This window comes from Phaenicophaeus curvirostris, chromosome 23, assembly GCF_032191515.1.
Source record: "Phaenicophaeus curvirostris isolate KB17595 chromosome 23, BPBGC_Pcur_1.0, whole genome shotgun sequence".
Classification (NCBI taxonomy): domain Eukaryota; kingdom Metazoa; phylum Chordata; class Aves; order Cuculiformes; family Cuculidae; genus Phaenicophaeus; species Phaenicophaeus curvirostris.
Genome location: NC_091414.1, coordinates 2,034,014 through 2,061,766, shown reverse-complemented (window position 1 = coordinate 2,061,766; position 27,753 = coordinate 2,034,014). Strand labels below are relative to the sequence as shown.

Sequence of the window (27,753 nt, the reverse complement as noted above, 5' to 3'; positions counted from 1 at the left end):
TACCACCAACACAAGTTTTAAAGGTGTAGCAGAGAGCACCTCTTAAGTGGATAACACTATTAATCCCACAATAACGTGATATCTCAGACAGAACTGAGCTAAATGACATTTCCCTACTAAGCAACTGTTTGTAAACACAAGCGTCACAAAAATCAGAAAACCAACATGTTCTAAATTCACATTTCCTTACAAAGAAAGAATAGTACCTGTATTCCAGCATGGCTACAGAGGTAAAAATCAAACTCGTATGGATGGGTAATGTCTGTATCTACAGTTGTTCCAGCTGGAATATTGCCACTTCGTCCAACCTAGGGAAAAGGTTTTGTTAAAAAGTGCAGCTAACAACTGTTCATACACCTCAACTGTAACTAAAAACACGGGTTTCTATTCAACACATGCAAGGCTTCAGTGAAGGAACTGTCTCTGTACTGTCTGGAATGCATCAATACGGCAGCCTAGGATGTTTGAGGTGGACACTGTACAGGAGCGTATTGCACCCACAGCACTTCAGAACTCTCAGCCTCAGAAAGCCAGAAGCACTGCACACACAGCTGTATTTAGAAGTGTCAGCTTGAGTCTGGATCAACTCACTGAGAAGAAAAGTTAAGGCTTCCATCATTGTGTATTTCCTTCTGCAATAGAAGCTGTAGATGTGGTCCTAGATGAATACTGGCTACAGTTCCCTGACAAAGACAAGCATCAACGTACAACAACAAAGCCTGATGGGATTTTTTTCTTTTTTAAATACATAAAGATCAAGATTTTAAAGTTTTGGGCCACATTTTGTGCCCAGTGGGTCAGCAACTCCCCTGAATACAAAGACAGCCAGACGGACAGAGAAGCCCACACTAATGATTTCTCCAGCAGTATAACTGCTTGCCATCAAGCTCTCCACATAAGGCTTACGAGACAAAGACAATGATTACCCTTTCTGTTCTGTCAGCACAGAACAATCGCGTATGATGTCGCTTCTGCACCACAATATAGGTTATTCCAGGCTGGTAATCCTTCTCCAAACTGATGCAGGCTTCTCTAATGGCGAGCAGTTCATAGTACAAAACCTGCGAGGACAAGAACAGAACAAGTTAGGTTTTCCTTCATTGTATTCTACAAACAACACCCAATACCCAATAAACAGCTTGTAGTTAATACGAAGTGCAAGTTTGCCACACAATTAGTAATCTTAGGAAATACTTAGAAATAGACTGTTTCCCAAGTTGTAAGACCTCTCCTTCCTAGACAGGAAAAGTTGCGACTTCTTACCCAACACATGCTGAAGAAATTCTCTCCTAAAAAGTCTTATTTTGTGGTATCTTGGCACAAATGTAAGCAACTCCAGCAGTGCGGCTTATTCAGAGATGAGAATTAGAGTTACTGCGCAATAACACATCCCTTCAGGAAACCCATAAAGGAACCAACCTGGCGAAACTGCCCTTCAGAGACCCCATCCCTGTAGAAGATGATACGTGTGGGCTTGAACCGCGTTGACTTGTAGAACTGGATGAGAAGCTCTCTCACCATGGAGGCGAGATCTTGGATGATTTCCTGCCGGGGTCGCTGAACTCTCACTGTGGCACAGTACCGGCTTGGATGAGCATCCATACTACCTACAACCTTCAGGGGAAGACTACATCAGTAACAGCTTCAAGGTCAAATCTCTACCAAAAGAACTAAAAAGAGCAAAAAAACCCAAGAGGAGCCATTTTCAAGTAAAAGATGCTGACTTTAAAACAATAACCACAGTGATATTTGTAACTAGAAATTGTAGTAACATCAGAAATGTGTACAAAGAACTGCCATAAGCCCTGAAAGATATTTGACACAGACATAGTCCACCAGTTGCATTTCCTATTCTAACATTTACCCAAGAAATAAAAACAACACTGGCTTAATAAAACTTACAGCAGCTATGGAAGGCTTCTTTCCATCTCCAGCGGGAGGGTGAGTGACATCGGCTCCCAAAAAGATCACTGGCTGCTGGAACACAGAAGGTCTTCAAAAAGAAAAAAGTGCTAAGTCACACTTGTAGATGAACAGTTGGCACAAGGTCATTGCTCAACACTGGGTTTGTTTCTAGTTTGGCTAAGCAACACAGAAGACTTCTTATCAGATTCTCTGGCCAACCTAAACAGTGAGATCTTTGTGGACAAGATGTGAACTTCCAAACCACCACAGCAGTCGTTCCACAAACACTCTGCCAGTTAACTCCAGGGGAGGTTGAGATTAGATATTAGGAAAAATTTCTTGACTGAAAGGGTTCTCGGGCACTGGCAGAGGCTGCCCAGGGAGGTGGTGGAGTCACCAGCCCTGGAGGGATTTAAAAGCCTGGCAGATGAGGTGTTGGGAATATGGTTCAGTAGTGGACAGGTACAGTTGGACTGGATTATCGTTTGGCCTTATATATGGCCTTCTCCAACCACACAATTCTATGACTCTATGAACTGTGATACAATTCTAGTGGACAAAAGCATTTGAGTAACGCCTGAACAGTACAGACAGCTCCTTACAGAGCTACAGGATGGTGACAGCAGCACTTGGAGGCTAGCTAAGCACAGCTTTGGTTCCAGCATTTACCCTCAACAGCACATTGATAGCTAAGTCAACAGCTGCATTCCTCTGTGACATGTTCTGTGCTCCTAAACTTGCAGAAAACGTCCAGTCATATTAATATTTCAACACTTCTAGATCTGCAATTTCTCTTCAGATTTTTGATACTGTTCAAACAGTAAAAAAGATCCTTGTTTTAAGACCTAACTCAGAGCCCAGACAAGAAGGAATTTAATTCAAATAGCATATACTATTACCAGAAGAATATTTCAGCTTAAAACTTTAAATTTTGGGTGCTAAGCATCAAACATCTGTTACACAAAATCCAAATCAGTCTCCACAGAGATCCTTACCGTTGATGAGGTACAAGGATGTTGTTGATTCCTCCTAGTTTAACGTTAATCTTCAGGCACAGATTTGATAGTGTCTGTGGAGATGTTTTAATGACGTTCTTGACTTGAACACACTGTGTGGCCATTCCCAACAGCGTATCTCCCACGCGCTTCACCTCCGCTGGGAAGCAAGTAGCAGGATATAACTTGAGTCCATTTCAAAGTACTAGCGTATTTTTATCTTAGTTCAAAGTCACAAATATATTAAATGTATATATTCTGCAAAATAACTTCATGGTCAGCCCTGCTTCTAATTTATTTTATCTTCAGACACAAAACATGGGTTTCTGAAGTCTGAGGAACAGTCCCAAAGAATTTTGTAACATATGGTGGGCAGCAAATTTCTCAAAGTGACGCTTGACCAGATGTGTAAAGACAGCGAAATCCCCTTACCGTACACTGGGGTTTTCCCTGGCAGGATGACAATGATGAGCTGAAGCCCTGAATAAGTGTTCTTGAGGTGTCTGAACATGGGCTCCACGCTGTCTGCACCCTGGGCGTATTTGCAGAAGCAGGGCTGGCCTTGGATCGGCATCCCCGCGTCCTTGGAGATCTTGCGCAGCTGGTCTGTGAAACCCCTAAAGAAGAGAAGTTTTCTGAATTTTTACAGTAGCAACAGCCCACAGCCACCAGTGCAGGAGGGGACAGAACTGGACTTTAAACCACTTTTAAAGCAGCACTTTGAAAAGATTCATTATGTGGAGGCCATACAGCTCTGAAACACCACAGGCCAAAATGGAAAAAACCCTAAACAAACTAGTTGAGACCCCTTTAGTGCTTCATTCAAGATGCTAGAAGGAACTGTCCACAAAGCAGCAACATCCTAACGTGACCAAAACCCTAGATGCACCCAAGTAGTGTTCTGACTGTAGCTTCCAGCAAAGAAGCAAATCAGTTTGATTCTCTAACACCTCAGATAATTAAAACCAGGTAAAACGCTCATTAGAATTCCTATGTTCATGTTTTCACTATGACTGCTTCATTAAGAGAACAGCTGAAAGCCTGAACCACGACATGCCTTACTTCAGTATCTCTTCTCTGCACTGTCTCTGCGTTGCAAAGCAAGCTATCGCCCACATCTTGATCTCAACACCAGTGTGAAACTGCTTCCCTCTCATGTCCCACACTCCATGGCTTGGGGTTGCCACTGTTCGATTCTGCGGAAACAAAACCAACAGATCATCAAGGAAACGAAATTTACAGCTTCGAGATAATGCAAGGTTGTACCAAACTCTGATCTCTCTATCACGCCATTCGGCTGAACTGACTAAAACAGCGAAGGTGTGCAGGAAAGTTCTCTGCTAAAGAGAAATAAAAGAAAAGCCAAAGCCCTCACCCGTCCTCCATACTGCAACATGGGAGCTGGGAGCACGCGCCCCGTCACGTGGGCCATCTCATCCCGGACTTTGAACTGGAACTCTTGAACAAATGGATCTGCATCGTAATTTGCACTTCTCACCTGGAAGAGTTTTCCCACATAATAGAAATACCTAATTAGAATTCATATAACAAACACGAATGCTGCAGAAGTGTTCAACAAGCCCCTTGCCATTGAAAATGGCTCAGATTTAACTGCTCGGCACCATCAACCTATCCCCAGGGAAAACAACTGATACCAGGAAATACACTGGCTGAGAACTTTCATTTCCCTACTCACTCAAGTGCTCATTTGTAGCAGGCTTATTTAAGAGAAGTATATTTACTCACAGGATAGCTCAAAAAGCACTCTCCTTTAGAGACAAGCACATCCAAGACTAAATTAATTCCTTTTATTACTGCACATTTGGGTCTTCTGTATTTTCCAGACGAGCCTTATTTTGATTAAAAAATGTTGGCTACCTTGTCAGCTCAAACCCCAGACGTTTTCAAACAATAACTCTTGGCTTACTAGAGTATTCAACTAAAAGCGTTCAGGTTTTATGATATTTCAAGTCAGAAGAACACTGATCTTTAGAGTGTCTGGATTCAGCACCAAGAAGGGATAATGGAGTTGTCAGGTGAATACACTTAGTGGATGTTAAGGAAAGTAGTCAAACGTCTCAAGTACAAGACTCGGGTTCAGGAGACCCAGAAGCATCTTTCTACCCTGTTACAGATTCCTTGTACAATTTGAAACAAATCAAGTTGCTTCAGTTTGTTTTCAGTGCCTTTTAAGCTTAAGTGGTGTTACAGAGATGCTGCCATTTTCAAACTAGCAGAAAAAAGTGGAATATTTTGAAGACCCAAGTACAAATCAAGAGCTCAGACTCTGAAGAAAGTGTTTACCACCACCACAAATATAAGCATCCTATAAAAACAAAAAGTACAGCGTTCCAATATCAGCAGGAATCAAGGAAAAGACGACTACCCAGAAGAAAATCTCACGTTCATAAATCTGCATGCTAAACTCCATTTCATAAATTCATTTAAAAGCCCAGTGAGTGGTACTGCACCAGACTGAATGAAAGAACTCACCAATCTGCTGATTTCCTCTTGCCTATCTGGAGCGGATCTCGCCGTGGCCTTTATCATGGTTGATGTCTGATTGTCTGTTAGCTTCTTGATGCACCGCTGGCCGGCCACGATGTTACAGACCTGAAGAGAAAACCAGAAGCATCAACGGGGGCACTTTGGAACATTCCCAGCACACTGCACATACACACTATCAATCTCTACAGAACACACCGATGCATATGAGCCACTGCATGCTTCTTTCTCATAGCGCTAGACTTGAAAGTTTTAAATGTGATTAGCTTTAGTGAAATAAAAGAATAACAACAATGTAAATATGTAAAAGTGCTCGTACAGCGAAGCACACCGCTTGTTATCGTTTTGCAAAGTTACACAGCTACTCAAACAAGCTGATTTATAAGGGTAATTCATTACTTCTAAAGGCAGGTAGGTGTGTTTCTGTTCCTGTCCCACTTGTAGGCAAGGAAGATGAGGGTATTTCAGCTGCAGGTTGTATTTCTCTCTGAAATACTGTGCTACCGTTCTCTCCACAGTCTGGCCATTTTCTAACTGTAAAGGAAAGCTGAAGAGAGACACATTTTATTAAAAGGTACAGAAGTCATACTTGGCAAATAACAGTATCCCCCAAAGTAAGGAAATATCAGGTGCTGTTACACACTCAGTGTTAAGCTATCAAGCATTTTACGCTCTGACAAAAAGCATCTTACGTTTGATGACTTGCAGGCCTTCTTGTTACATTACACACGCGGTACTTCCGTCTCATTGTCCCACAGTGAGTCACTTCTACCTTCAGACCTGCACAAAAGCACCAAAACCCCAAGGTCACAACTACACAAAAGCTGCACAGGAGACACAAGGTTTCTCACAACAGAACATGTTCCAATCCAGCAGCTTTGATGGTCTGCGTTGAACAGCAAAACCTAAGAAATGATCGTTCTCTAAACATTTTGCTTTCACTGTAATTTGATTTTAGACTAATCGGGCATTATCCTCAAAACCAGATCACAATGTGTAATACTTAATGTTCAATGTCATCCGAATTTCTCGTAGCAGTTTCATTTAACAGGCATGTGCTGATCTCAGACACAGATGGCCATTTCTACCCATTCTTTTGTTCTCATTCTCAACGCTGTGTACCTCTTAAAACTAACAGCTCCAACATAACTGAAATTAAAAGGGCAAAACCAGATTTCTACCTTATTGCTCATCCCCCCCCCCAGCTTTCTGTCTACATTCAGCCTGTAATTTTCTTTAATCAGGCTGACCAAGTCTAACTTCAGATTTCGAGCAGCTGAAGACCTTGTCTGAAAGCACCCAGCCTACACACCGGAGGCTCACTGGACTCCACTCTCTCTCCACAATAATAACTGCAGCTTCAAGAGGCTTTCAGGGACTATTTCTGTTCACCGTGCACACACTGTCTGTGCTGTACATGGAGAGCAGGCTCAACATCTGCTGAAGTACTGAGCTGATCACACAAGTGCTGCATAGCATCGACATGCTGTTCCGTCTTTTCACAGACCAACAGAAGGTAAGGCAGTTGAAAACAGGGCTTTGTTATTCAAGAGATTCAACCTACAGTCTCCTAGAAAAGAATTCTGAGAAAGCAGCTGGATAACTTGTTCTGTTGAGGCTCGTGTGGATCGTGGACACAGACCGAACACCCCACATCAAACCAGGCCCCTAAGTGCCAGACAGCAGATACCGTGTTTAATCTACAAGGGATGCAGGCACCCCAAAAGAGGATGAGCTGTCCTTCAATTCCTGACAACACCAACTGCAACATTAACATCTGGATTGCTCAGAGGACGGCATAATCAAAACCAAACCACCACTGCCCTGACACAGCACTAAAAGAAAACACAGAAGAGAAACCCTGAAGCCCCGTGGCCAAGCAGAAAAGGGCTGCGAACACAGAGATATCTGGAACCCATTCACCACTTTGTCATTAATCTGATGTGACACTACAGAAGGCACCACCCTCCCACAGAGCTGCTCAAAGACTGCCAGGTCTTTAACGCAGGGTTTGTTTCACCCTCTGTGATCGCGTCTCAGCTGGAGCTCTCAGATACTACAGTAGTAAACAAGCACTGACAGCCAAGGTAATCCATCGGCATCTTCTGACTGCAGTAACAAAGCGCCAGAGGCATCCAAGATCAAGCAGAGAGAGCTTCTCATTCTCCAGTTACCAGATAGGTAGAAGTAAAAAGGAGGCATGTTAGGACTGCTACAAAATAATTCCTTTAAGTTTTTTTCCACTAATGACTATTCCACGAATACATCAGTTTGACTACGATTCCCATTTACTTTTTTTGCTGCCCAGATTTTCAATACAATCTAATCTTGCATCAAGTGAGAAGCGTTTGAGAGCAAAGCTTTGAAGAGCTGAGCTCTTTCAAGGCTTCTCTCTCTGCAAAGTACACTGGAATGAAAGGATAGAAGAAAATGCAAAGCCAAATAGCATATATGGAGTGAAACTACTCAAACTAGCAGCTTATGCAATTCCTTTGGAATGGAATTTGGCCTTCAGCTGCAAGGCAGCAAGCGGTACTTGTTTTTCCATAAAGCAATCAGTTATTAGGAGTCGCTACAACAGCATACCTTCAAATCAATGACGTTAGCTTTGAAACCAATTTCTACTTTGCCTGAGCATTTAAAGAGCAGACCTACAGCACACCACCACCACGGCCTCAGGGACCGTCACATATGAGAGGTTCACGTGCCACAAGGCAGCTGCCACTTACACCTATCCAGGCAATAAACAATAGGCTTTCTCTCTCTCTCTTTAAGCCACACATCTCATTTTTCATCTTTCTTTTCTGCAGAGCCGCCCTGTTTCAGTCAAGACCAGAGCTATAAGCAGGTCACATTGCTTATAGGCAGTTCTGGGGCCCCTCTAACACATGCTAACCAGGAGGCTCGCAGTTAAAACAAGTCCATTTGAATAAGTTTGTGCTGCCCAGGACAGAACAGAGGCATTTCTACTCACCCTTTATCTCTTTGGTGAATTTTACCCGATGAGAATCAGTCAGAGGTCTCGGTTGTTCGTCAATGTTATGAATGTCAAGAACTTCACACATAAACTGGATTACAGGTTGTGCTTTGTAGAAGGCAGTGGCAGAAACTAAAGAGAGCAAAATATTAAGTGTAAAAAAACCAAAAACCAAGTCAGAATGTCAGGAAGCAGTACATAAACAGATGCTCTTCGGAATTCCACATGACCCTCCTGGAAACATTGTGCAGCGTAAGATTTTAAAGAGATCAGCACACCTTGCAATAACTAAGTATACAACAGCTGGCGACACATCAGTCTCTAGAACACTCATCCTGCAACTACTCTGCATTAAAGGTCTTTTTTCCCAGATAACATTTATTTCTACAGCACTGTAACATCCCAGAGACGTTCTCTTTTGACTGCATAGAGCTGCAAGCAGGGACAGTATTAATATCTTTCTCCTGAAGACTTTTGAACATGAAAAGCTAAGATTATACAATATGCAACGTAATTTGCTCCATGATAAGATCTGCTCAATTACTGAAACAATATTTGGCAGAAACATGAGCACTATTTTACCTGTACACACGTCGTGTCAGCACAGTGCAACCCTTGAGCTACCAAAATCTCCTACCTTCCCTGCATACAACACAATCGCGTGAAACGGTAACGTGTGGGTTTCAAGCAGGATGGTTAAATTCCATGGGAGGAAGACCATACACAATCCACTTAAAGTCATAACCAAAGGGAACAATATCTTCTAACAGAGAGATTAGGTGGCACGAGAGCTCAAGCAAAACACTCCATACTTTTTAAATGGCAACAAGTAAAAAGAAATAGAATCATAGAATGGTTTGGGTTGGAAGGGATCTTAAAGATGATCCAGTTCCAAGCCCCCTGCCATGGGCAGGGAAATACCTAACAAGCACTTTATTAGTTTTCCAGACCTCATGTACTGAAGCCACCACATCTCTGTGCTACCGCAACAAAACATTCTTCAGACATGCGTCACTCGAGCAGGCTGCCAACTTCACATGACGCACCCCGGCCAACACCTCCGGACGCCGATTACTGAATGAACACAAAGAACCGAACCCCCCGGCGACTGCCAGCGTGCGGTTTGTCTCCCGCAGCAACACAAGCGACACAGAGAAACAGGCTGCACTGAGACCCTCCTACCAATTCAGCGAGTAAATCAAAATCGAGTGATGGGATTTGAACATAACCTTTGCAGTCTGGAATCAGGACAGAGAGCGACTGCCCAGTAAGTTGCAGCTCAAAGTTCTGAAGTTTCTCATTCACAGAAAGGACTGAAAAATTCCTACTGCAACAGTAACTATTAAGCTTTCTAATGCTGAGAGGAAAAGTTTACTTCACAGAAAGCAATAACATCATAAATGGTGTAAATTAATACTCTTGTCCTCCCAGAACTGTGGTTATCTCGGTACCCAGCATGGGTTATTTCTCAGACTGGTAACATTTTTACGTTCCTTTTTCCAAGAACTGCTACCCCACAGCTCCTGTCTGAAAGGGAATTTCACAAGAACAAACCCAGCTGAAGTAATGAGTTTAGGCAATCCAGAACTCAAATTTTCATCATGAAAGCCCAACATCATCTGCAACATTTTATTATGCTCCAAACAGACGCTAAGGACATCCTGACCCGGAGAGCTAAACCTAAAAAAGCAGACTATTTACCTTGGCTTTATAAAGCATATAAAGCATTACAGGCAGCAAGAACAGAATGTGAATCAGAGAAAACTTTAGGCAGCACCTGCATCTCAAACACTGACACTTTCAATAGAGGTTTAACAACTAAACAGACTGAGTGCTTAGAGCCAAGGAGCCTGACACATGCGCCGGTTGATCTCAGATGCATTCATCTAGCACTTAATAAAGCAGCGCAGAGCAAATCTGATTTTGCATAAGAAAGCCCATCTCAATTAGCCCTGTTCACAAAAGTGTTTGTGATCAATCTCATAGCGTTTTCTTGGAAGTACTGAACAACACCTACTGCGGGCAGCTGCACAGGGACACATCTTGAGCAATCCTAAGCCTGTATTACTATGCATGTGCCAATAAAGAACATTAAGCAGGAAAAACAAGCTGTGCTGGGCTTTTGATTCCTCTACAGGTTTTTTTTTCTTTAATATGCAAGTAAATTTTTGCCCAAACAACATGAGGACAAATCCAGAAAAAGAGACCAGCATTTCCAGGTGGCCTTTGCTGTACAGGTCTGGTCTGAACTGGCTGAACTGGAAGCCAACGTATGCACGCAGACGTTATTACAATCTCACTCTGTTATCATTCCAACTTCTGCAGAAGGCTGCCTTGACAATTAATTTTGTGTTTAAGGATATCACAAGAGACAACAACTAAATCTTCAAACTGAGCAATGAGTCACCACTGTTTTTCAGGTGAAACCCCCTTGTCTATAATAAGTTCGAAAGCTTCTAGCAAAACACTCTAAGCTCCTTTAACTCTTTATAACACGAGCTAAGAAATTGGTGTAGAAAACAGCTTCTGGTTACTAAACTGCTTTGCATGGATGGCACCAAGTCATTATCACACAGAAATGTGACACAAACTCAAGTGCATGACACTAAAATGACTGAACCACAGAATGATGGAATGGTTTGGGTTGGAAGGGACTTTAAAGCCCATCCAGTTATACCCCCTGTCATGGGCAGGGACACCTCCCACTGGATCAGGGGCTCCAAGCCACATCCAACCTGGCCTTGAACCCCTCCAGGGATGGGACAGCCACCACTGCTCTGGGCAACCTGGGCCAGGGCCTCCCCACCCTCACAGCAAAACCTTACTGCCCAAGATCCCATCTCCATCTCCTCTCTTTCATCTGAAAACCATTCCCTCCCTTTATTCTTAATCCCTGAATCCCAACTTACCATCAATATTGAGCATCATCTTCCACATGGCAGGCCGCACAGACTGATGGAATCCAAACCAGACTTCCCTCCCTCCACCCAGGGGGTGATCATAGCCTTCTGGAGCGGAGAAAAAGGAGCGGCCCACCGGGGTGTACCTAGGGAAAAAGATGGCCACAGGTTTATGCTATTCCTTTCCACATAAAAATCTCCAGAATAGATTATAATACACAGTGTTATTTTGGTTTTGGAATTTTGTGCACCAGGGCTCTGTGCCTAAAACTAAGTCCAAACAACAAACTCTGAACGCTGCTGCTGTTCCCACTGCAGTGATTTAGATTTAGACAAAAGATTTAATAGTTTTAGCCACACGCAACCACTTTCAGTGTTTAGAACAAATGGAGAACTCTGTTAACTTACTCTTCCTGATCTTCCGCTTCAAGAAAGCCCAACCTGTATCCCAGCAGAGTCTGTGCAACAGCACCGCATATGTGGGACTGAGCCTCTTAACAGCACTATGTACATTTTACTAGGGAGCATTTGAATACAACGTGCACTGAGAGAAGGAATGACTGGTGGAAACAAAGAACTGGAGAAGCCAGTGTTTCTCTCTCAGGTAGAAAACGGCTGCTCACGCACCTCCATGCCCCCTCACATTTGATGGACAGACATTAGTACAGAGGTTAACATCCTTCGTGTTTCCTTAGGATTCAGGGTAGCTGAGGAACACTGGCTTGCATAAAACCACAAGCCATTTTTTCAGCCAGTTCCACCAAATGAAAACCAGCAGGGCCAAGCCATCGCACTGCCTGAAGCCAGAAATCAAACTTTAACGGTAACTTTCATTGACCAAGTAAAGTAAAATTAACTTGGCTTTCCTTAATGCTTCAGGGTTCGGAGACAAAGAATAACAGGCTTGTTAGGTCTGGCATCTGGTCTCTACTGTGCATTTAGAACACAAGACGAACGCACCATGGAGAGGTGTACAAACGCATTAAAGAGAGCAGTGCTTTTTGACAATCCCTGCTTGATACTTGGTTCAACCTGAGCAGAAAACACGAAAGCAGTGCTAGAGCAAACCATAACCTCTCGGCATTTCAATTAAGGCTGATAATAAGAGCTTGCGGTTTCCTGATCTTGTCTAACACACACATCACCTGCTCCAGAGTTTAAAAGCCTACAGAAACAATACATTTTGACACATAGAACCTCCCCAGATCATTTTCTTGTGAAGAAACAGGGATGAAGGTCTCCCACTGGGATACTTCATGTAAAGACAGACTGCAGGAAGAGAGTGAACCTACTTCATGGAGGGGAGGTGTCGGAGCACCACATCGACAGCGTGAACAGGGTTAGTGCTGATAGGTTTGTCTAGTTCCAGAGGCTCAGGCAAGGTTCTTCCTGTCAAAACTTCATGCAGCAAGTGCCAGCTCACCCGAGAAACAAACTTTATTGACACTTTGAAGGGACGATCTTTTCCACCTTCTCCTGGTAATGTCACATCCAAATCCACCTGGGTGGGGAGGGAAATAAAAAAAGGCAGCTGTTTAATCTCTGGTGGCCTGGAGTCTTCACTACTTCTCATAACTGGGCCAGAGACTCAAAGACTCAAGATATTCAGGACACAGCACATTTTATATCAAAGTACACTAATAAATGCACAAAATAAAAAGAAGAAGGTCCTCACCAAGAGGAGGATCACGTAATCTTTTGTCATCCTGAATCAGAAAACTTAATTCCAGAGAAACTGTGGTTTGATTTTTTAATACTGCTTCAATGTTTTACAGTCTGTAAAACTCAATATTTAATAGATTTTGCTGTAGAAAGAGGCTACTAAATTCTGAGGGAGGTTCTGATTGCAACCATTATCAGCACATTGACATACACAGGATTTGCAGAAAATATGTTAGAATTCCATGCCAACACAGATACCGTGAGATAATTCCAGTTTTTTTTCTGAGCTCAGCAACATCAGAAGTTAGTCTTGTTTCTTTTTCTTTCCTAAGAAGCTGTCACAAATATCTTTTGCCCCAGTTATCTTACCCCAGTAGTGGCCACCGGAAGCGGATTGGCTGTATAGAGGCTTCTTTTGCCATCATAAACTGGTCTGCGGTCCCCAAATATTGTCACTTTAAAATGCTGCACCATGGAGTCCACCACCTCCCTGGAAAAGTTGAGATTTAGAGTGAGGATGTTTCCGAAGAGGTGCCAGAGCGGAGCTGGCTCCCACACTCCCTGTGTTTTGCTGAACAAACATATTGCTCCAGCGAATTCAACAACACCCACTGATGTAAACAGGTGCTTCACATACTTCAGCTAAAAGAAGAGATAAACACTAAAGAATAAAATCAGAATCAACACAATGTTAAAGTACTGGAATTATCGTTTCTGAGATAAGGCCAGGAAGTCCCAGAAGCGCCCAAGGCCTTTGCACAACCTTCACTGGCAAAGCAAGGACGTGCTTCCCTGGGAAGAAACCCACGAGCTTGTGTTATGGAAAACTGGTACAGGCTCATGACTGGAAGTCTTGCTGGTACGTGGAAGCAGCACAGTTCCTTCTGCTGTATCCAGCAACGCTCACTGCCCTTCAGGAGCCTGGAATTCTGCCTACATTGTAGATAAATATGAGGGACCCTAACAAAAGCTTCAGCTTTAAGTCCTTAATAATCTGAGTTTTTTAAATAGGTCAAGTAAAAGCCGGATCAAATTTGCACACAATTACTGATTCACCTAAGTTGATGACCTGATACAAGCATGAAATTACACTTGAACACCATAATAAAAATTTCATCCTCTATTAAAACAGGCTTCTTGACACCAGCAGTGGATACATCTGACCCACAGAGACTTTTGCAACACCCCTAACCAAAACATCCCTTCAGGATTTTAATTCTTTGGAGATTCTTTTGTGTTTCAGTGGCACAACTTTACCTGACTTGGTACATCATCATTCTCTCGTTCTGCAGGAACCAAACGCTTCTCTTCCTACACGTGTGCAACCCAACGCTGCCATAAAGCAGCAGCCCACCAGCACCTGGCCAGGCAATACTGACCCCAAAGTCTTCAGGAAGATAAATATTGAAATATTGACTGCCTCTAGAGCAAAATTAGTAGCAGTACTTGCACCTCTCAACCAGGACTTGGGGAAGGGGGAGAGAAATTCCCAGTTTCTGTCTTTATGTCACTGAACTCTCAGAATCCAAACTCTTTCATAGAATCATATGGATTGGAAGGGACCTTAAAGATCTTCTAGTTCCAACCCCCTGCAATGGGCAGGAGCATGTCCCGCTGGAGCAGGCTGCCCAAGCTCCATCCAACCTGGCCTTGAACACCTGCAGGGATGGGGCAGCCACAACTTTCCTGGGAAACATGTTCCACGGCCTCATCACCCTCACTGTGAAGAAATTCCTCCTTATGTCTAGCCTAAATCTGCCCCTCTCCAGTTTATCCGCATTGCCCCTCATCCTATCACTCCAAGCCTTTGTAAACAGCCCCTCCCCAGCTTTCTTGTAGCCCCTTCAGGTGCTGGAAGGTCACTATAAAGTCTCCTCGGAGCCTTCTCTTTTCCAGGCTGAATAACCCCAACCTGTCCTCATATGGGAGGTGCTCCAGCCCTGGCTAAAAGCACGTTAATAAACTTAAACACCTTCCCAGTATCTACTCAGTACAGAATTGTGCCCCTGCACAAATCCAGCTTATTAGGAGCTCCATTCCCTTACGCACAGGGATCAGCGTGCAAAAGGAACCGAGGGCTTGCTTGTTGTCAACATAACCCGTGACGAAGCAGACGGATAAGAGCCAGTGATGAAGGGCAAGAGAAGGAGGGAGAAACAAGAGGCTCTGTGGAACAGTACTCCCACATTCCAGTCCTCAGCTGTGCCTCTACTGTTTGTCCCACACGGTCAGCGTGCTCCAGAGCAAAGCAACATTTACCTCCCACTTTCCAGCTCACAGCACAGCGGAGCCAGCGATAAAGAGCTGCGCTGCAAAGGGAACTGAAAAGGAAACAGCAGATGCTGGACTTTACAGCCTCTCTACAGCGTAAAACTCATAACGGGGAGCTGGGGAATTTTAAAAACCAGCAACTACTCAGGAACTACAACCCCTCTTTATTCCAAATACGAGCATGCGGACAGGACGTTAGTCAGAAAGCACTTCAGAACAGCCGAGTCTCTCTAAATCCACCAGCTTCTTAGCAATAACTGTCACAGCTTGCAGGAGAGCAGGGAAAAATATATTTCTAAGGAAAAATCTTCAAAGCAGGTATTTCAGGACTCTGGTTTTGATTTAGATTACAAAAGCCATTCTCCTGTGGGCAACCTACAGCACAGTCCCCAAAGTCATCCACTCAGCAGACACGATATTCCTCCATTGGGCTCATTTATGCAAGCACTTGCTGTTTTGAAGGAACATCTGCCACATTTTTACACACAAGAAATTGGTAAAGTAGCACTATTTTTAAATAATCAATTTCACAGTTCCCTACTATGAAAAAACCAATATGCATGCAAGCTTCACCCCTCAGCTTTCAGATTTTAAATGACAGCTTATATTAGGATTCATAATTTACATTCTGTATTTGCTGTCAAGTGGGAAAACAAGTTTCATCTTTCATTTGAAAATATTTGACTATTAAAGGAAAACGTTAGGTTTGCTGCCTGGGTTCAACCAGTCTTTTTGGTTTACCTTGACAGAAGCAAAATGACTGCTTCTACCAGGTGGTGACAGGAGTAAGGAAAAGCTTAACTGTGGCTTTACTGGTAGAAGAGAAAGTTGACAAGCTGCTGGGCAAAGCCACACACACACCTGAACTACACTTCCACTACAACAACCACATTTATCAATGAGAAACCTCTAAAAGCACTTAAAATTAACTCCAGTCTATAAAGAGCACTTCTGGGAAACCACTAACCCTCACGCAGCCCAGCAAAAGTCGAAAGCAAGGGTTAGATGTTCAACCCAAGATTTGCACAAGGCATAAACAGTCCTGTGTGCTGCAAACATCACCAAAAAAGCCAGAATTGGAGATAAAAGAGGAAAAAATTGCTCTTCAGCTTCCCTGAACTTTAACAGATGAAGCAGATTTTACAAGAGACTAACAACTCCACCTAAAAAAGTTATTCAATGCAGAGAAGAAATACAGGAAATACAAATGTTGTAGTCTTTAAAAAGCAAAAGCGACTGTAGCTCTAACACCAGGTTCTCAGTTTACTTCTTCTGAGAAGGTTTCTCTAGCTCCCAAAATTTATGAGGTTCAGGCTCAAATACACCAAGACCTTATATAAAAAGGTATACCGGCAATCTGTTAAGGCTGAAGAACCCAGCAATCCACACGTGCAGTTTGTCATATCGCTAAACGAGCGCAGATGCATGAAAATGTTCTCTCCATTTAACAAGCAATCGAGAAATAAAGCAGCCCAGCAAGGGACTGAAGTGACCCTAATGCACAGCAGACACGAAAAGACGACACAGGGCAACGTGCTGCGCAAAATGCTTGAACAACGCAGAAAGGACACAGGTGGGGCTCAAACCCACCATTCCAGGTACACTGAGCTGACTGCATAGAATATCTGTGGACAAGGGGAAAACCAGTCTGCGTGCAGTACTTTCTACCATTACCCTATCGGAAGTTTTCCAGCTGCAGCCTGTCTCCTCCTGTACCCACAGCAGCGGCTTTTAGTCATCAGCTTCCCAGGACAGCACCCGAGTGTATTAAACCGGGGAATTCTTCAGATTAACCAATGCTGCAATGTATCTGAGGATCAACTGAGGATAAAAAGACCCAGAGGAGCAGATTCCTGCTAACTCAAATGATTCAACAGTCAGTATTGCAACCAAAAAAGGTAACTGCCTACAGCTATACTGCATTTATGCTGCCCTGAAGAACAGGGACTGCTGCCAACCAGCTCACAAAGCACTGTGACCGCTAATGCCGGCCCCTTCACAGCATTTGGTCACCACCAAACTGAAGAGAACCTGGAAAGGCTCCGTATCTGCCGCACAGATGTTTGCGAAAACTTTTACCCAGGTCTCCATAGCAAAACACTCAGATTTTGAGCTGCACAGAAACTGTATTTACTTTAGTAGGTCCTTCCGATGCTTAACAATTTCAGGATCAGTATAATTTACAAGACAAAAGTAATCTCCTTACCTGTTCACCCTCCGAGGACACTTATCTGGTTTGATATCCACCTCATAGAGGTAGACATCAATCTTTGGGATTTCAACTTGGAAGCAGTTGGCCAGCAGTTTAATGGGTTTGCCCATGGTGCCATAGCCAGGACGTCTGGGCACCATGAGCAGGGGCTGCGCCCCGACAGGTCCTGCAGAAGGAAAAATACCACAGATCAGAAGATAAGCCCGAACACGTACTGGTCTCCCACCAAGACTCATTCGTGCACTCCTCTTTTACAGCCTTAGGCAATTCCTGAACCAACTCATGGCCAGGCAGCACTAGGGAAAATGAGGGAACAAGGAAAGGAAAATGAACTGTATCAAACAGCACACAAACCACCTGCTGACCTATGAGGTTCCAAACAAACCCATTTAGCCACCCTCACCACACCTAGGCTGTTTTCCTATTGATGAGTTTCAGCTTTTGGGATCAGCATGAAGAAATCCAGGAGATTTCCTCAACAAACAAACAAAAACGAATGTGCTTTTCCTCACAAGACTTTGTGATGGTGGAAAGCTCGTGGGCCATTTAGAACCTAAAGAGTTTCAGAATCCTTCTCTGAACATGCCAAGAACACAAAACAGAACACAAAAATATGGAAGCAGTTCTGGACCAATGTACATTGTTTGCAATAAACTCTTAATTTTGTTATTATTAGCTCAGTCTTGGAAGACAGATGATTCTTGAACTTTGCTGGATGAAAACAGACAAAGAATAAAAGCATCACCTCCTGCCTAACTGCACTGATGAAGCTCATTGACCACAAGAGGAAAGGTGCAGATTAAGACACAGGGTTGTAAAACTGTTGACTGAGACATCAGAGAGGAATGTCCATCACTGCTTAAAGAAACCACCAAAACGTGCAATAAGAGATGGGGATTTTGAAACTCAGCTCCAAACATCTGTCCAGTAATATCTGTTAGACTCTCATCTGGTTATCTATTTATTTGACTTTGCATCGTTTGGAGGAGAATCCTCAGCTCAAGACCTGGCTTACTCACATCTTCCAAACCAAAAACAGTAGTAAACAGTCCACTTTCAAAAATTTCTACTAGTATTTCTACTTAGAACCCTCTCTTTGCAGTCAGGAAACAACAAATCCAACATGATTTGTAGCCTGAGTTTTAAAAAATTACTCATCATACAAATGTCATGATTTACAGAGCTTTCGATTAAGTGAGTTAAAAGCTCTCGCCTCTACTCCCACTCAGTGACGCAGAGAGCAATTCCAGCCCACTCATTTTCACAGAAGAGTTAAAATGTCAAGTGCTGGTAAAAAATGTCTTATTCGCCATTTGATTAATCTCCACTATTCCTGGAAAAAGCTCATATTATCTTCAAGGAAACCGTGTATCGAGAAGAGGTGAACGTCAAAGCAAAGTTCCACTGTAACATTTGTCTGGCTCTACCCAGAATGCCTACCCAAAATTCTGAGTGGGACTGGCTTCCAGCCATAAGATAAAACAAAAACATAAACCAAGCAGCATCATTTCAAATACCCTCACAGATTATGCTTATGCAAAACTTGTTCCAAGCATCTGTTCTCTTCAACTTTTTCTTAATTTTCATCCTGTCACACCAGTAAAAGCAGCTCTACAATTTACTCCGGATACATTCCCAGAATATAAGCATACACAAAACATTACTACTAAACATTTGAGTGACAGAAATGACTTGATAGCTTATTTTAATATTACCATGCGTACGCCCCATTGTCTATATTTAGCTCATATCCGTAGGAAATGCTAACAAAACTGCTAAAAGCAAGCTAGTGGCAAAAAGGTCGTGATAGCCTTTTCTGTCCTGTCCCCTCCCCACATCATTTATTAAGATCGTGTAAGATGTAAAAACAGTTGCTGAGAGCTGCAAGCACGGAAGAAATGGTCAGCATGAAGGGAGTCCGCATGGAGCTGGTGAAGAAGCTGAAGCACCTGGAACAGGGAGATCCAGCACGGCTGAAATCTTTGTCTGCATCTCCCTCTGGAAGTTGCACTAGCTGAACTTTTTAACCGAGCACTCAGCTGCTGGAGAAGAGAAAACCCTTTTGTGGGAACGCGATCCCGTCGGTTACCCCTTTGCTTGCGTTAACACAACTCAAGGGGCACAACCCTAAACCACAGCAACGTCGCTTCATGACTAAGGTCAGGCAGGGTGCGCTTCAGATCCCGGGTCCTAGAAGAGCAGCTCTACTCAAAGCCAAGCAGGCAGTGGGGCCTCCAACATCTGCTCCTTGGAAAAGACCAGTGAGCAAAACACACAAACACCTGTTGTTAGGCAGATGCATTCTTCAGCCTCTCTCGTTCAGCTGCACCACACACACATCCTTGGTAACAACTCACCCTGGAAAGTAGAAGCCAGGTTGTGGCAAACAGGAATTCATGATCAAGTGATGAATAAGCAGCACAGGTCTACACATTGTTCAGGAATAATGTTTAAGAACAGCTGATTTTGCTATCACTTTGTGTGATACACATGCTCCCTTGGACAAGCTACCTTACAAACACCAGTGTGTTGTAATTCAGTTCCGCTGTCACTGTCCAAATAGAGCAAGAGCCTCTCGGAATACCCGGCTTTCAAAATACCCTGAACCACCAGATTGCACGCTGTAAACGTCTGTGTCACCGCTCCAAACCTGTGACTCAGACCCAATAAAACCTGAACAACAGATGATGCTCCAAGGACAGCTACTGCTCCAGATCGTATCAGTGACTCACCCACCCTCATGCCTAAGTCCTGTGTCAAGAGAATGGAAATAAACACAAGAACCAAAAATACTAGACGGCATTCTACACAGCACAGAACTGCGATGATCAGCAGAGTGATTTCTTCATGTTCGTTAACCATTATGATCTCAAAACCGTTACAGTTCCTAAAGTCTTTGCCAAAGCCTATGGCCGGGCCCTGCAGCAGCTGGAGGAACCTCCAGCTCCTGGTACCTCCAGAAGAGCAGCTCCACCCTGCTCAGCTGTCCACAAGCTTTAGAGGAGAAAGTGTTTTGTGTTCAAGAAACCATTACTACCCTAATATCTGACCAAATATGTACATAGCCCTAGTGTGGTCTTAAAGGTCAAGAGAAACCATAACCCACGTCTGTTAGCACACCAGAACAATACTTGATTCATAAAAGCAGATAAGGGAAGTTCCCAGCACCGGCAGCCAACTGGTTCATAACACTGAACAATGAACACACAGATAGGAACTGGGTTTGATGCTCCAGACAGATTCTTGGAAGATGTTTATACAGCAAGGGAGTGAGTTTCAAGAATATACAAGGGCAACCACAGAACAACTTGAACCTTCTGAAAGTACGGTCACTTCGAGAACAGACAGGAAAAATCAGCAGAGAAAATACTAAACTAAGCATTTAAGTCATACACAGGCCAGAAAAGAAACAGTGTCTTCAGAAGCTAAGGGTACATCAGTTTATAAATTATTGCTTACAGCATTCGCTGAGGTCATTACTCATCAACATCCCTCGGCAGCGTTGGAAGATGTTTTCCTCACAAGCAGATACACAATAAACAGGCAGCAGTAAAAGCCTGGACAACGTCCCTGCAAAACAGCCTCATCCCACGCCAGGGAAGCTCCTCTGCTCCATCCACCCCAGTGCCCGCCAGCACACCAAGACCATGGATTTCTCCTTATCCCAATGGGGAGTTGGCCTCTCAAATCCCCCGCTGCATTTCCCAGGGGATTTACACCGGGGTTTCCCATGGGCACACGATTCCTGTTCCCAGCCAACACATGCAGGAAGGTGAACCAGTTACCGCACCCAGCTGGGTAACGCGGCAAACCCTCCACGTCTGCCACCCTGTCCCACCTGGTGGACGGCGCTTTGAAGAGCTCTGTCAATATTTAATCCAATATTCCAACAACCCTCAAAAGAGACAAGAAAGGAACCGTCGCTTTCGGAGGGCTTGATGAGAGGAAAGCAGTATTTCAAAACCTTAAAACAGACTGCTGAGATAGGAGAAATGTGGCGTTTATGAAATACATCAAATACTTGAAGAAAAAAACCTCACACCAACACTGCTTCTTCAAAGAGCTGAAGTTTGGAGCAATGTTAAAAATAGGTGGACATTGAAATCCACTTCAAGTGTGGCTACACAGCACCTCCACCAGCAGAACCATTAACTCCAAAAGGACTGGAAAACAGTGGAAATACGCGCTTGTCCCTACCCAGATCCACAATGTGAAGTTTCCCGTTAAAGTCAGCTCATATTCCACACCAACACGGAAGCCCCTCTCATGGTTTAAATGAGCTCTGAATCCAATGTTTTCTTCTGCAGAATTACAGATGTTTTAATAAAGATTAAACACAACAAAACCTGGTGGTAATTGCTATGGCAATGCAGCCAGCGGTATAGAACACTCTGGCCTGCATCCAACACACAGCCTGGAATCTACCTAGCAACTGAACGAAGCCCAAAGCGCAATCGAGCCTGAACGGAACGAGCGCAAGCACAGGAACCTGCACACACTTTCAACAAACCATTTTACAGAAGCTTTTGGCATGTGAGGCATTTTTACGGCATGAAGCAGAATACTGATTTCTAGCAAGACGCTAACAGCAAGTAGAGACTTCCTCGTATCAGCCCTTCCTGGCAGAAAGGGACACCAGCAACAAGCCTCCAGCAAAAAAATATCCTCTCCTGCTGTGGGCTTTAGCATTATAAACCCAAAATATTAACAGACAATCACTTAACTGTTTATAAAACAGTTGCAAATCTCTGAGCAGGTGACTGAACAGCCTGGAAAACACAACAGAGAACAGGTAAAATGTTATCTAACCTCCAGCTCAGCAAAGTGAGGAAGGTTTGTCTCCCAGCTCCTGTCCTCAGGCTGGAGCCTGCACAGGAGAAAGCTCTCCACGGAGCAGGGAGAGGATGGAAGGGAAAGCACCATTCCCTTTCAGAGGGCCCCCGGCCTCTGCTTGGGCTTGGAGGCGCAGCGCATGGAGCTCAAAGAAAATCCGATCACTTCCGAAAAATAAGTTAATTCTAGATTAAAAAAAAATAGACGGAGAAGACTTTATTTCAATGTTGGTTTCAATAATTGAGCTCCTTATGCCAGAAATCATGAATTGCCTTATATCTGCAGCAGCAGCCTCGCTGGGTGGCATTACATTATTTATGAGTAATGCAATCCACATTTCCTAAACATTCCTACTCACAATTTAGGCTGGTGGTTTTTTTTTTTTTTTTGTTTTGGTTGGTTGGGGTTTTTTTTAAGTTTTCAGATTATAAGTCATGTTAAAACTCATCAGAAGCCAACATGCTGATGCCATGTGCAGGGACAGCCAAGTGCACAGGTCCATACTAGTAGGTAAAGCGTTCTGCCCTAACGAAGTTACGGAACATACAGCAAAGTGCTTTGGAAGCATTTACAAGGTAATAAATGCTTCTGAACCATTAAAAACCTAATAATAAGGAGCTTTAAGCTGAAAAAAACAGCTTACACGCACATCGTAAATTTAGTGTTTAACTACAGTGCGAGAAGAGACCGGCAACCCCCCCCCCCCATATTTATTTGCAACTAAAAGAAACCTTTACCAACATGTACTTCTATTTCCGCTAAAACCTCACTTCATAGAAGAATCTGCAATCCTGAACACGCTCATTTTTATTTCCCTGGTTGGTATTTACTGGTTTGAAAACATCATCCCTCCCCCTGACTCACTAACTTTGAATCGCTGTAACAGAGAGAGGGAAACGTACTGGCCATTAACTGCTACTCAGGTTTCAAATTTAAGATGCCAGCAGTTCTCCTTCTTCCAATTTACTATCTGAAAATTATCTCAGAGCAGAACAGCGAGACCTGAGATGCACAATCCTACTCCTCAAGTGAGAACCACACAGCTAGAAAGGTCCGTGCAGAATGAAACACAGCTTCACCAGTTGGTGAAGTTCTCCAACCATAATGCTGAAATTTTCTTTACGTCCTGACAAGTTTTGCACACGAACAAAACTAAAAGAAGCGATAAATTCATAACGAATTCCATTGTTTTCAGAGAAATGCATTAAAGCGCAAAGAAATGAGCAACTGTGAAGAACGTTGGGAAACAAGTGACTTGTACCCAGCCCTAACCTTTTCTTATATTAAGAGGTTATGCTTTGCATAACAGTTCAGTCTAACGAGAGAAAAATTACTGCAGTTATCAAGACCTCTCGGATCACTTGGCCAGTCAGCCTGCACGCTGCAAATTTCGTACGAGCCTCTGGAGCTGCATCTCCACACCATCCAGTCCAGCTGTAAAACCCCAGCTGCAGGCGGACTCTGCTCTCCACCGCAGGAGTCGGCTGGAGCCAGATACAGTGGGAGACCGCAGTCCGACAACCGTACCGTTTAAATGCACACCAGATGTGTTGAAAGGCAGATGAGCCGCATATTCCTGTCATTTCTTTTAATTCATGAGTTCAAGAAATAGCCTGTCACCTTTATCGCTAAGGAAGTAAAGCTGTGGGGACGAAACAATTTGCCAAGTCCGTACTGTGAGTGAAACGGCTTCCACTGCAACTCCAGAAGAAAAGTCCTGCAACTCCAATCACACGTGTTCTGGAACGGAGTAACTTCTGAGGGCACGTATGATTCATCCCTCTCCCTCCGCTACCCCACCCACAAACACGTAACTCCCTGTGGTCCCCCCAGATCATCCTTAACACAGAAAGAGAAAAGCAAATTCTCCAAATTTTACATGTTTAAGGTTTGCATGGAAAAGCAGACGGGAGACTACAGATCCCTGCAGGGCTTCCCTACAAATACGCTCCACTGGAGATGAGAAAACCCCGCCTGACACAAACACAAACTGCTGTGAGCTTTGGAGGAACAGTCTATGAAACACAGATGAAGACGCCCACAACACTCACTGGCCTCACTTCTACCCCGGAGCACCCTCAGTTCCATGTTTTAAAGCACCTGCCTCCTGGAAGTCTCCTTAATGCTCTCCTGGTGGAAGCGCGATGTGTGACACCAAACTAGATCTTCCACCTAGAGCTGGTTTTACTTTATTTCACCTTTTCCTAGCGAGCAACTTATTGCTACACCTAGGTTGACTCGATTTCACCACAACCTGCACTCTAAACAGCCGCTTCACATCCTTCTCCTATTTTAAACCACGTTCAAGCGATCTGGACTGGAAAAGCTGTACTTTCCAGATTCCATAGGCCAAGCCTATCAGATAAAAAGCCACCTACAGCACAGCCTCACCGGCACCCACTGCCATCCTTTCCTCTAAAGATACTCACAACCCTCTCTTTGCTTCTCTACTTTATGTCGGAGGCTCTGCTTATCCTACCATCTATAAATACAGAAAAGGAAGCACGACTCAATGCCTTTCTCTCTTGTATGACAGAATTTAACCCTTGATTGCTCCGCCAAGGGCTGCTCGTGTCCTGCACCAACACCTCTGAGGGCCAGATGGTTCCCTGAGCGTGAACGTCGCACCTAACGCTTCCCTCATCACCCAACAAACATGGATAAAAACCCCTTACGCCACACACGATGCTGGGCAGGCTGAGCCCTCAAGAAGCCCCGTGTGATGGCACAAGCCGTAGGCATCCAGCACGTTACAGCCTACAACAGGGAAACCCAACCAAAGGAAATCCAGGAGCTTTACAGGCTACACCGGCAAATCTACTTCCTATTACGATACAACCAGAAGCACACCAGGTTATAATTAAGGTTTAACACAAGCAGTTTATGAGCATATCTCCGTAAGTCCAACAGATTGCTGAAACCCAGCGTCTTCCTAAAATGGTTTCAACTCCATCAAATCCCTCGTTAAGCAAGGACATAGCCTGGTGGCAAGTTTTTTTTCTGGCCAAATCCATCATTTGCTTAAATCTCCATATAAGTTACAAGGTGGGATCTACACGTGGTGGGATGCAGACGCCCGTCCTGCAGGGAAACCTTCCATCTCGTGTTCCCGTTTCCACCAGCTGCAGCCCCTCCCGAGGGGGCACAAAGGGAACTCCAGCAGCTCCCCACACTCCGAATTGTGATCAAAAGCTGCCCAAACCCCAACTCCCCTTCACTTTTTGGTCGGACTCGAGGAGAAACTCTTCGATGAGCTCAAGGAGAAGCGACTTCTCCCCCTCCCAAACCCATTTGAAGCCCAGTTAATGAGCACGAGGCAGCGCTGCCCCTATCAAAGGGCCGAGGAACCGGGGGGCAGCGCTCCCAAAGGCCCCCGGGATCCGCCTTAACGCTCCAGGGGCCGGGACCCCCCGCTCGGCGGCCCAAACCTCAGCCTCGCCCGGTGGGAGACGCCGAACGATCGTTCCCCGGGCCAAGCCCCGGTTCCCGCGGCGGTTTCACCGCGTTACGGGGTTACGCAAGACGGACCGAGCCCGCTGGCTTCCCCGCCCCCAACCCTCGGGGCGGCCCCGCTTTCTCCCCCGTCCCCAGCCCCACTGCGGCCCCGTTTGCTCCCTCCGCAGCCCCCCAGTCCCCGGTGCGGCCCCCCCTTTCTCCCCTTCCCCCTCCGCCTCCCCATCCCCGGTGCGGCCTCGTTTTCTGCTCCCCCCGCATCCCCGGTGCGGCCCGGGTCCCTCCCCCCCATCCTCAGTGCGGCCCCATTTTCTCTCCCCCCCCCCCCGCCTCCATCCCCGGTGCGGCCCCGTTTTCTCTCTCTGCTCCCCCACCCCCGCACGGCCCCGCTTTCTCTCCCCCACCCCCGCCGCCTCTCCCTCCCCCGCAGGCCTCGCTTTCCGCCTTCCTCCCGGTAACGGCCGCGCTCACCTGCGCTGCCGATTTCCATTCATGGAGCTGGGGCGCAGCCGCTCGGGGCTGCGGGCTCGGGGCTGCTCGGGGCGGTGCTGGGCGGTCGGAGGCCCCGCAGAGCCGCGGCCCGGCCCGCAGCTCCCGTTCCCTCTGGCGGCGGCGGCGGCGGCGACCGGATCCCCCCCCTCCTCTCTCCGTCCCTTCCCTCCCCGACCGGAAGTTGCGTGGCCCCGGCTCGCGCGCGGCCCCAGCCCGCCGGAAGTCCCGCCCCCCCCGCGCGAGCGGCCCCGGCCCCCGTCGGAAGCCCCGCCCCCTTCGCGCGCGCGCCCCTTCCGGTCGACGGGGCCGGAAGTGGCGGGCGAGGCGGGAAGCGGCGCGGTTGCTCGGCAACGGGGCGGGAATGGCGGCGGCTGCAGCGCCAACGGGGAGGGCCCGGCGGCTCCCGGCGGCGGGAAGGAGTCGCAAAGCCCGGGCCCGCAGCCGCCTCTGTGAGCGGAGAGGCGGGAAGGAACCGCAGACTGCAAAGCCCGGGCCCGCAGCCGCCTGTGTGAGCGGAGAGGCGGGACGGCAGCGCCCCCGCCGGCGGCCTCCCCGTTTCCTCAGAGAGGAACCCAGTGCTGTGTAATGTCTATCAGCGATACGGACAGCGAGATCGAGGGCACCCTCAGCAAGTTTGCAGATGACACCAGGCTGAGCGGTGCGGTTCCCATACCGGCAGGCCGGGGTGTAATCCGGAGGGACCCGGACAGGCTGGAGCAGTGGGGCTGGGAGAAACTCGTGAGGTCCTCCTTCCTCTCTGCTCTGCCCTAGGTAGGCTCCAGCTGGAGTCCTGGATCCAGCTCTGGGCTTCCCAGCTCCAGAAAGACAAGGAATGACTGGAGGGAGCCCAGCTGGGGCCACAGAGATGAGGAGGGCACTGGAGCATCTCTCAGCAGGAGAGGCTGGGAGTCCTGGGTCTGTCCAGCCTGGAGAGGAGCAAACAGAGAGAGGATCCCATCAATGCTGATCAATATCTGATGGGTAGGGGGCAGGAGGGCAGGGCCAGACTCTGCTCAGTGGTGCCCAGGGACAGGATGAGGGGAAAAAACTTCTTTCCTGTGCAGGTGATAGAGCAGAAGAACTCCAGGGAGGCCATGGAGTCTCCTTCTCTGGCGCTGGCCAAACAGCTGGAACGGCGTCACTGGAAGGACTGGAGCTTCAGACCAGCATAAGAGGAGTTTGGGATTCATAAACCAGATTTCAGAATCAACAACAACCAGCTTGGAGACTGCCAGTGAGATTAGTCTTAAAGTGTAAAGCCAGGTATCGGCTTTACACAGTGAGGATTCCAAATGAACGCTAAACTACTCGATGATTTCCTGATTAAATGGAATCCTGAGAGGGAAAGGGAAACACGATCACCAAGATCAAGCAGATATGGCAGAGGGAGATGTCTCTGCACAAGCTTCAGAAGCGTGCAAGCACTCTGGTTCTGCACTGTAACCAGAACCGAGGACTAGGACTCAAATGCCAATCCAACACCCGACACCAAGGCATCTGATCTGTTTTCCAAAGCTTCAGACCCTGCTGCACAAGGCACGATTTTCT

The 27,753-nt window shown here is 45.7% G+C and overlaps 2 protein-coding genes across 3 annotated transcripts in view; one reads left to right on the top strand and one right to left on the bottom strand.

Annotated features, from left to right (window-relative positions):
- AGO3 (argonaute RISC catalytic component 3) overlaps positions 1–26,356 on the bottom strand; it is a 40,099-nt gene extending 13,743 nt beyond the window's left edge. Inside the window, exons 1-17 of one of the 2 annotated variants that reach the window (XM_069875347.1) lie at positions 26,185–26,356; positions 17,422–17,593; positions 13,314–13,434; positions 12,575–12,783; positions 11,292–11,428; positions 8,380–8,514; positions 6,098–6,185; positions 5,805–5,952; positions 5,394–5,513; positions 4,276–4,398; positions 3,963–4,096; positions 3,333–3,517; positions 2,901–3,060; positions 1,903–1,993; positions 1,420–1,614; positions 927–1,061; positions 207–308 (exon numbers count right to left, since the gene is read on the bottom strand). In XM_069875347.1, coding sequence (XP_069731448.1) covers positions 207–308; positions 927–1,061; positions 1,420–1,614; positions 1,903–1,993; positions 2,901–3,060; positions 3,333–3,517; positions 3,963–4,096; positions 4,276–4,398; positions 5,394–5,513; positions 5,805–5,952; positions 6,098–6,185; positions 8,380–8,514; positions 11,292–11,428; positions 12,575–12,783; positions 13,314–13,434; positions 17,422–17,593; positions 26,185–26,203 — 2,274 coding nt within the window. In that variant the 5' untranslated portion in view covers positions 26,204–26,356. Of the gene's footprint in view, positions 1–206; positions 309–926; positions 1,062–1,419; positions 1,615–1,902; positions 1,994–2,900; positions 3,061–3,332; positions 3,518–3,962; positions 4,097–4,275; positions 4,399–5,393; positions 5,514–5,804; positions 5,953–6,097; positions 6,186–8,379; positions 8,515–11,291; positions 11,429–12,574; positions 12,784–13,313; positions 13,435–17,421; positions 17,594–21,265; positions 21,294–26,184 lie in introns of those variants that run through there. The other variant, XM_069875348.1, reaches the window with a different exon arrangement.
- C23H1orf216 (chromosome 23 C1orf216 homolog) overlaps positions 1–27,753 on the top strand; it is a 281,686-nt gene that overhangs the window by 169,598 nt on the left and 84,335 nt on the right. The window lies entirely within an intron of this gene.